At 39.4% G+C, this 9,462-nt stretch overlaps 1 protein-coding gene across 1 annotated transcript; it reads left to right on the top strand.

The window, feature by feature from the left end:
- Positions 1-85: 85 nt before the first annotated feature.
- Positions 86-9,371, top strand: zc3h12aa (zinc finger CCCH-type containing 12Aa). The gene is made up of 6 exons (XM_085177593.1): positions 86-553; positions 1,497-1,930; positions 2,394-2,533; positions 5,776-6,010; positions 6,150-6,256; positions 6,383-9,371. Exons 2-6 carry the CDS (start codon positions 1,557-1,559, stop codon positions 7,423-7,425), a joined length of 1,899 nt encoding a protein of 632 aa, XP_085033719.1. The 5' UTR covers positions 86-553; positions 1,497-1,556; the 3' UTR covers positions 7,426-9,371.
- The last annotated feature ends 91 nt before the right edge of the window (positions 9,372-9,462 follow it).

The following is a 9,462-nucleotide window of genomic DNA, read 5'->3' as shown; positions in this document are numbered from 1 at the left end:
AAATTAACTAAAATGTGGAAACAAAATATTTTATAGATCAGTTTTACCTGTAATCACAGTTTCATAACATATAATCGTACTGACTTTGGTTTGGTGTCATTTTCCGATTTTAGCTCTAGACTGACTGGAAAAACAAATAAGCTCTATTTTTAGACGCTATACAGTAAGAGTGCTGTGAGGTCGGGCTTATTGCGCATTGCCTAAAGGGGACACAGCAACTAGAAACATGAGCTATTTGATTCTCTTTGTGATATTTTAGACTTTCTTTCTTCTTGCTGCTGAAAAATGGAAAAAAGAAAAAAAAAACTTGAATACTACAGTGAGTGAGTGGCAGCCAGCGGAAACAGGCATACCTTATCGTATCTCTCTTATATTCAAATGTTTTCATGGCTGTGCATGCACGCGCCTGGAGGAAGAGGAGAAGAAATCATTTCCAAGAGGGCGGTGCTACTGTATGAAGTAGGAACAGCGTCAAAGTTAAGAGTGCTTCCAAACATTAACTCGAACTTTAAGTGGCCTCTGCTGTTAAATAGAACAGAAGGAAACCGAGCAGGTAAGATGACGGCTCGCCTCTGCGGTGAGATTTGTTGACTGTAATGTGATCCTGTCGATCGGGCTTAGCGGGGAAAATGTCCCGTTATTAGCACGGCTAACTGAGCTCTTACCTGTGCCAGGTAAAGTCGGTGTGTACAGTACAGGTAGAGGTACACTTTTCTGCCTTGTTTGTTTATTTGTGTGTAACATGGGCTATCGAAGAGTAGCCTACGTTACACAGAGCAGGGCAGGACTACTTTCTGATCTGCTGACTTGCGTTAAAAGAAAATGAGTAAGCGATCTAACTTTACAGTAGGATATGTTGCAACAGGCCTCTTACAGCCTGTAAGAACTAACTTGACACGTCTATCAAGAAGATATTAAAAATAAAAGTAATATTACTTGCTTAAAGTGCTTAATCTGGAGGCTGTCACCGTAATTTGCTATATGCAGCTGGAGAGTGTCCATTGGGCGTCAGATATGTCTTGTTTCTTTGTTTCGTTTTTTTACACTATAGTTCAAAAGACTACGAGAAGAGAGGAAGGAAGCGCATTTTCAATTAAAGCAGCAGGGTGTGCCAAAATATTGGCGTTATCCTTAAGAAATGACAGGTTGAAGAAGATTAATTCAGTTTAACTTGTCTAAATGTTTAATCCATTAATCACCATACTCCACTACTTTAGTAGCCTGTATAAATCTTTAAGGAATTGGGTTTGAGGTGTCAGTTCAGGGCTAAAAATCTAGGGACACCAGAGTTTTTATAAACTTCAAATATGTAAGGCTGAATTTTGTTGAAGCATACATAAAACAGATTACAGAATATTGAGGTATGTAATTAATGGGTTAGTGCGGCCACTGAAATGTGTATTATCATGTTTTATTTTACTCTTTGTAAAATTTCAGACTATATGAGCTACAACTCCTTTAGTAACTAATGGAATATCATATTTTTTTTCACCCAGGCCAAGTTGATATAATTCACCTTCTATGCTCCTGAAAAAAAGAGGCTCAGATGCTTCAGGATGGACGAGGCTCTTCCCAGCCTGAGCTCAGTTTCAGACTCTCTGGAAGCAGACAGTGAGGAGTTCCAGCTCAGAGTGGACTTCTTCAGGAAGTTGGGTTACACCCCATCAGAGGTCATGGCTGCTTTGAGGAAACTGGGCTTAAGCACAGACACTAATGCGGTGCTAGGAGAGCTCGTTAGGAACAGAACCAGCAGTGTACCTTGCATTTCCAGCTCTGACAGTGACGAGAGGAGCACACGCCAAAACGACTCCCTGCAGCCTCCCAGTTGGGCTCTTGGGTCCTGCAAAAACACAACGCAGCTGTGGGACCAAAACAAACCGGACGAAGAATTGAGGCCTGTTGTTATTGACGGCAGCAATGTTGCCATGAGGTAATCCTGATGATACTTCCTGCTCTGTAGATTATCAGATTAAATCATAATCCATGAATGTCACAGCTGCTATGAACACTTTCTGAATAAGGACAGTTATTTTTCAAAGTCTTATTAAAGTCTGTATTTTCCTACAATGTCGTGTGACTTGACTTTTTAAAGGAGGTGTTGACTGCACTGCCCGTGCATGTTTTAGCATGCACCGCTGAGACATTATGCAAATTCTAGATCCTCTACTCAGAATCCCCACCTTTTACCAGAAATTATGTGCAATATGTGACTTTCGGACTGGGTAATAGCCAGAGGGAAGATTCCTTCTAAGCAGCATTTGAAGACGTGGTGTTTACTCAGATCAGTGGAATTTGTTAAGCCTCCTTTTGACTATGAATTAGATTAGATTATTTTCGGTCAGATTAACTGAATCCATGTTATCTCTTATGCTTCTTTTTTTTTTTTTTTACAGTCATGGCAACAAGGAAATATTCTCATGCCAAGGGATGCAGCTGGCGGTGAACTTCTTCCTTGACAGAGGTCATACTAGCATTACTGTGTTCGTTCCCAGCTGGCGCAAAGAGCTGCCCAGAGCTGATGCTCCCCTGACAGGTGAGGATGGCAGAAATAAAGCAAAGCAGACAGATGTTTCCCATCAAGTAGACGGGACAAATTTCAGCCAAACATCCCTGTGAGGCGAAGTTAAATGAGGTTAATACTGGTGACACAAAAAGCAGTTTTCACACAGGGTGTGAATGACAAATAAGGTTTGATTCAAACAGAAATGAATCTGATATTATTTTCATGCTGGATGTTAGCACGACCATAAAGATGGAATTAGATCCTTAAGACTGACTAATTGCTGGGGGGAAAAAACAAATGTGATGGGGAGCAATAGCTGAGTTCCTGTCTATATCACATGTGTGCATCGCTGACAAAATATTTTGATGTGCTTGTGTTCTCTTTGGATCCAGGCCAATAAAGAACAGGTTTTGTATGTGTAAAAAGGCGTCCATTGTAAGCTGTCAATGAAAGAAATTCTTAGAGTTGAAAATTCGTTGACTGCTTTTAGCAGTCAGTCTGGTTCTACCATCTGCTAATTTTCCCATTATTGGTGAGTTTAATGTTAGAGAAGACTAAAAGTTTATATTTTAGTCTCCTGGCAGCAGGCAAGACCAGTGAATCCAGGAGAATGAGAACCACACCTTCTGAGCTGTCAGATAAGACAAAAAATTCCCCTCCAGGCTCAGTGTGTGGCACATGCAATGGTTACAACATAAGCTGATCACTTCTGTTAAATTGCTGACTATGTTAGCCTCTTAAAGTTTCAGTTTGTGTACAATGATATAATATCTGCAGGGCATATCCTGCCATAACCACACTGTAATCAGAATGTTTACCCATAGATTTAGAACAAAAAGTAGCTAAAATGGATATAAATCACTAAAGATGTTCTTAAATGGTAGCCTGGTTGTTTTACTCAAGAAGGTAACAAATTCTTACTGATAAGGAACTGAAACAAATGAAATAAGCCCACACAACTATTGTAACAGAGAGGTTGCCATTTATTCTAGTTTTTGCATACAAGTTGTGCTAAGATGATATTTCTTTTCTTCCCCCACTCACGCTTTTTTCTTTGTTAGTACAGAAAAAAATACCATATTATACAGTGAGTTTTAGAAGTGATTTTTTTAAGCAAGAAATGAAAACTTAGAAATTCTATCACATAATTCTGTATTCATGAATAATTCCCACATGAGCCAGGAGATATTACAGGAAAACTAATGCATCTATGCAAAAAAAGTTAAGGTTGTGAAACAGGGTATTATTTAGTTGGCCAGCATAAAATATTTCCATACCAGGCCATGGCAAGAGAAAGTGGAAATACACTTAAATGAGTCACTCTGACTGTTTTTGGGTGGTTACAATATTGTAATCACAGACAGTCATGTATAATAGAGCTCTAAATTTATCTCAACTGATTCACTTATGTCCGTGTATTTATAAAGCCCAGATTAATATAATGTCAGTGTATCTTTGTGTAAATATTACCACCTGCAGCACAACAACTAAATAAAAAGGATGACACATCCTGGAGCATAAGCCCCTTGTTGCTCTCAAGAATTAATAGCTGTGCAGCCTGGGTGGAGCAATCCAAAGGTTCTTTTTTCCATCTTTGAACAAGGAAGTAAAAATCACCCTGTAGTTACTCGTGGGAAAGTCCCATCGGGAAGTAGAGATGGGGATTTTTTTTGTTTTGTTTTTTGTGTGTTGTTTTTTTTTCCACACCTACTGTACTTGATGTTGTAGTTAACTACTGGTATCTATTTACAGTAAGTTGTTAGGTTTTGACAGAAGTAAGAAAGGTGCTTTTCTATCACATAAGGTTTTCTATCTTTTGTTCATCACACAGAGTTCAAGGTTCATTTCACTTACCCTTAACTTGTTTTGAAGCACTATCAATGTGTGTGTGTGTGTGTGTGTGTGCGTGTGCGTGTGCGTGTGCGTGCGTGCGTGTGTGTCTTTGTCGTGCATTTATTCACTCAGCTTGCATGTAGCATAATCTAGAGTAATCTTAAGCTAGCCCTCATTTCCTTATGTTCTAATTCCAAAAAATCAGTGGTCTTAAGCAATCATTCTCCAAGGTTTATGAAGGTTTTTCAAAGTTTTTCTCTAGAAATTGTCTGCTTTTTTGCTCATTTTCAGTCCACTATTTTTCCACTAACAAGTAGATTCCCAAGAGGTATTAGCAGAAAATGTGGCATATCTTTGCATCTTTGCAGCATGTCTTTAAATTCTAAGAACCTGGACATCAGAAGACAAAAGCAGAAGTGTCAGGCCTAAAAAAAATCTAAAGCACGCAAAGTATATCTGAAAGTCTTGTCTTTAAGAAATAGGAAAAAATCCAGATCTGACACAGGCACATAGAGATGCATCTACTGTTCACTGAAGCCTCGTCAGAAATGGTTTCAGTGAAATGGTGGCTGTCAAAAACCATTCTTAAGGAAATGAAACGGGGAGAAAAGGCTGAGGTATGCCAAAATACACAATACCTGGACTGAAAATCAGTGGCAACAGGTCTTATGGAGTGATGAATCCTGTTAGAATTTTTGGTTCTGTTCAGAAGAGATCAGGAGAAAGGTACAACAGTAAATGTCTGCAGCCATCTGTAAAACATGGTGCAGGCTCTGTCATGGCTTTGGCCTGCATTTCATCCAGTGCTTTGTGGAAGTATGAACATGGAAAAGTGCTGTCAGAATTTTGATCCAACATCAATACCATCCCAGAGGTGTCTGATTGGCAGCAGCTTCATGTTTCAGCATGACAGTGATTCATAACACATTACCAAGTTTGTAAAGAAATACCTGGATAGAAAAGAAAAAAATACAATGACCTCCCCAGGCCTAGAAATTCAATTCAATTTTAGTTTTATTTATATAGTGCCAAATTACAACAACAATTGTCTCAAGGCACTGAAATCAGCATTATGGAAGCAGTGTGGGATGATTTTCACAGAGAAGGGAACAAAAGGCTGCCAACATCCAATAAAGAGCTTATTGGATGTTGACAGCTTTTTAAAAGCCTGGAGAACTATTCCTGAAGACTACATAAAGAAATGACAAGAAAGCTTGCCTGAGAGAGTTGAAGCTCTTTCAAAGAATAAAGGCAAATATTAACTTTCAACCTTGTTAAAATTGTACAAACTTTGTTTTCACCTTGTGGTTTGGCTTGCATCTTTCAATAAATCCACATCTTTTTAATGTGTCACAGTACAGTTGAATACACGAAACCATTTTAATATAGCATAAAACGTCAACTCTGGATCTGTAACTGATTACTGGTTGCACTTTCAGATCAACACATTCTGCTGGAGCTTGAAAAAAGGAAAATCGTTGTCTTTACTCCATCACGCCGTGTTGGGGGCAAGCGAGTGGTTTGCTATGATGACCGCTTTATTATCAAATTGGCGTATGAGTCCGATGGAATAATCGTATCCAACGACACCTACCGAGACCTCCAAGCAGAAAGACCTGAGTGGAAGAAATGCATTGAAGAGAGGCTGCTCATGTACTCCTTTGTGAATGACAAGTAAGCCTGTTCTTCTGTATGAGCCTGTGAGATACCACATTTTCCTTCCGTGGTGAATTTTCCAGAAAAGGAATTTGCAGCTTACAGCAGAGTTGTACAAGTGGATGAAGAACTCTACAATTTTTGTGTTTTTCTACAGGTTCATGCCCCCAGATGACCCTTTGGGTCGCCACGGCCCCAGCCTTGACAACTTCCTTCGGAAAAAGCCTCGTCCTACGGAGCAAAAGAGACAACTCTGTCCATACGGTAGGTACGATTAGCATATCGATCAGGAAGTGTTACCCTCTTCTGCAGCAGAGAATGTGCTGTCCAAATTAGATCTCATCAACAAAAAATCTTTTTGCTTGTGTGTGTTATTTTTCTCCATCACAGAAAAAAAGTGCACGTATGGCATAAAGTGTAAGTTCTACCATCCTGAGCGGGTAAACCAACCCTATCTGTCTTTGGCTGATGAACTGAGAGAGAAAGCCCAGATTTCTATTGTAAAAGAAGAGAGAAATGCCAGATTGTCACCCAGACAGCTTCAGTCTGATCCCGCACTTGCTCAAAATGCCTATTTTCATCCTCGAGACTCCAACAAAGAGCTCAAAAGAGATCAGCAGACTGCCTCACCCCCTTCTCAGGTTAGTGAAAATAAGCTGCTGTACTGGGAGGATCCTAGACACAATCCAAATCACATGCCGTGTTCTGTAACAGGAACCCAGTGTCATAAAGAGTGGCCTGGGTTGCACTTGATGCCAAATCATTACTATGCCAACATGTCTCAAGAGTACCTGGATTCAGGCCTTGGCTCTTTTGAGAGTCAGTACTCTGATATTTCGCATTCCCTCCGCAACTCAAAGAAGCTCAGGCCGCAGTATCAGAGTGCTCCTCCTGGAGCCACAAATTCTCCCGTACATTTAGAGAAAAATAACATCAATCAGCCTTGCAAGTGCTGTTCTCATGCAGTGCCCTCGACAGTTCACCAGCAATTTCATGGAAACATGGACTCTCAGGCACAACCCCAATACAGCGCCTATCACCCAAATGCCCTCACACCCACTGCTTCCCACCAGCGCAGCCTCCCCAGCCATTTCCAGTACAGTGGAGGCACCCATGTTCAGCAACATTACTGGTCAGATCCCTTTCAGGGGTTACCACAAGCCAGCAGACCAAATAGCCTCCCTTCTTCAATTCGTTCTTCACACTACCACAATTCTTGTTGCTCTAGCAACAGACATCAGTACTATTCAAGGGGACAACAACCATCTTCTGCTGCACTTGACACACAAAGGTTAGAACTCCGCAACAAGCTCAAAACTATCTTCAACCCACATCTGGTGGATACTGTCATGGAAATGTTTCCAAATCTGATGAATGCTGAGAAACTAGCTGCAGAGATACTGAAGCTGAAAGCCCAAAGAGATCTTTTCTGATTATTCTTTTTTCAGACCTGTCATTACTACTTGCCTTGACCTCAATAGCATCCTTATCACCTTTTCAGAAGGTCGCATAGTGCCTATAGCTGAGTCATTTAAAAACGAATTCTGTGCAATGTGCTATTATACTGTAAAAATGAAACATTTTGTTTTATTTATGAATGATTTAGTTAATCTGTTATAGGTTATATATATATATTTAGACACTGGAGTCATATGTCTTTGTCATCCATGTTTTGGATAAAAAGTGCCTCTAGATGGAAAATGGTTACATTTATGCATATTTGTTTATGCATATTGCATCAAAGTTAATTAGTTTTAAGTTCTCATGAAATAACCTGTTGCTACTATGTGCTACTTTTAATCTTAGTTCTTCAGAAACAGCCTGCAGACAAGTATTATCCTTTCAAGGGACAGTTGCAGTATACTAAAAAACACTGGCAGTCAGTCCAGAAAAGTAGGCTTCCAAATATTATTAAAAGAAAGTAGCTGAGATACCACAACAAAAATTAAACGCTAATTATGTAGGTGAGCTATAAAAACCTTTATGAACTATAGATACAGCCACCATGACATAACCCACTGGTTTGGGAAGTCCCTTTTTGAGAGCATTTTTGCTGTTGCTATCTTGCTTTTGTTTTTGTTTTTTAAACAAACATGACAAGTGAGGACAGAGAAAATGAGGACACCAAACGTTCATGCAATGGTATCCTGTCACACAAGTTACACAGAAGGTATTTTCAGCTGCTTTCTTATCACCACAGTAGATAGATCTGCATGTTTAACCTTCCTGATGTAACCAGTACGAGTGCATTTACCCTGTGAGCTTGGCTTTATGTCTCCTCTCCATCTCAGGCCAGAGAGCTTTTACATGTAAGGGTAACATGTTAACCTCAGAGCTACATCCTGCTCATCTACTTCACTGTAAAGACAACACCACAAAAAGACAGCTAAATAGAACTCCTGCATGCTGTCTCTGTCATTGCTCGTATGTTTAATAAATGTTTGCATCTATCCAACCTTCAGCATTTCGGAAATTACACCTTAAATGTGCAGGCTTAAGGTCACCTCAACATAAAATGGGCGCTAAAGAGGCATTGAGTCATCCACTTTACACCTCTGTCTGAGGTTTCCAAAGTAAAGTTAATTGTTGAATTCGTTATCTGAATTTTTTCTATCGTGACTTTTGAGTTTTTGATTTGGAAAGGGAACTGATAATGTCCTGCTGCATTTTTAAATTGTTTTTATTGGTCGGGAATTTTGTTTCTCCTTTATTAACCAGCTCAAACTTTAAACTTTCAAGAGTATTTCATCTGATATATCAATAATTTTGAAGTGTTCCTACCTGTCAGCATTTTGTTTCTGTCCTGATAAGATCTGGCATGAGAAAACCTGTAGTTGGTTACGTCACAGAGGGCATGTTTCTCTGTAGTGTAAAGTCAGTAGTTTGATTTACGGCATACGCCTCTCCAAAGAGCTACTCTGTTGCTTTTAGTTCCCCACTTCTGAAATACATTTGGTGTCCTTGCTCTGTGAGCTTCATAAGTAAATATAAAAGTCATGTAGTCCACAAAGATAAGCTAACATTGCATGTTTTTGCCATACAGTGTAAATGCTGATCTTGCTAGGAAATTGAAACTGAACTTAAGAAATGGCTCTGACCCAAGCAAAAGAAACTTCCTGATGTGTCATCATCATTTGTTCCGTAAACCTGAATCAGCTTCATGAATCATTCTCTGAATAACTGTCCCGATTAGTGTGTGTAGGAGAGACTACAGTATAACGTATAAAAATGACAGTTATGGAATTTAGTTCTCATAAATGATTTGTATTCTCTATTCTTATATTGGATCATTAACTTCAAATGTTTAGTGTTAGAACTCATTGTAAGAATATTTAGGAAATGCATTGTCACTACCTATTAAAGTCTATTGTAATAATAATATGTGTGAAGTCTATTACAATACAAAGGGACGGGGATTAGCACTGTTGCGTGGAGAGCCAGCCAGTGGTTTAAATCCAGTTTTCTGTGTG

Source organism: Neolamprologus multifasciatus, chromosome 11 (assembly GCF_963576455.1).
Source record: "Neolamprologus multifasciatus chromosome 11, fNeoMul1.2, whole genome shotgun sequence".
Taxonomy (NCBI): Eukaryota; Metazoa; Chordata; class Actinopteri; order Cichliformes; family Cichlidae; genus Neolamprologus; species Neolamprologus multifasciatus.
Note: the sequence above shows the minus strand (reverse complement) of the source record. Positions and strands in the feature narration are given on the sequence as shown.

Coding starts and splice junctions, on each gene's coding strand:
- zc3h12aa (XM_085177593.1), top strand. CDS start 1,557: ATGGACGAGGCTCTTCCCAGCCTGAGCTCAGTTTCAGACTCTCTGGAA. Junction 2,534..5,775: donor AGCTGATGCTCCCCTGACAG/GTGAGGATGGCA, acceptor TTGCACTTTCAG/ATCAACACATTCTGCTGGAG. Junction 6,011..6,149: donor TACTCCTTTGTGAATGACAA/GTAAGCCTGTTC, acceptor GTTTTTCTACAG/GTTCATGCCCCCAGATGACC.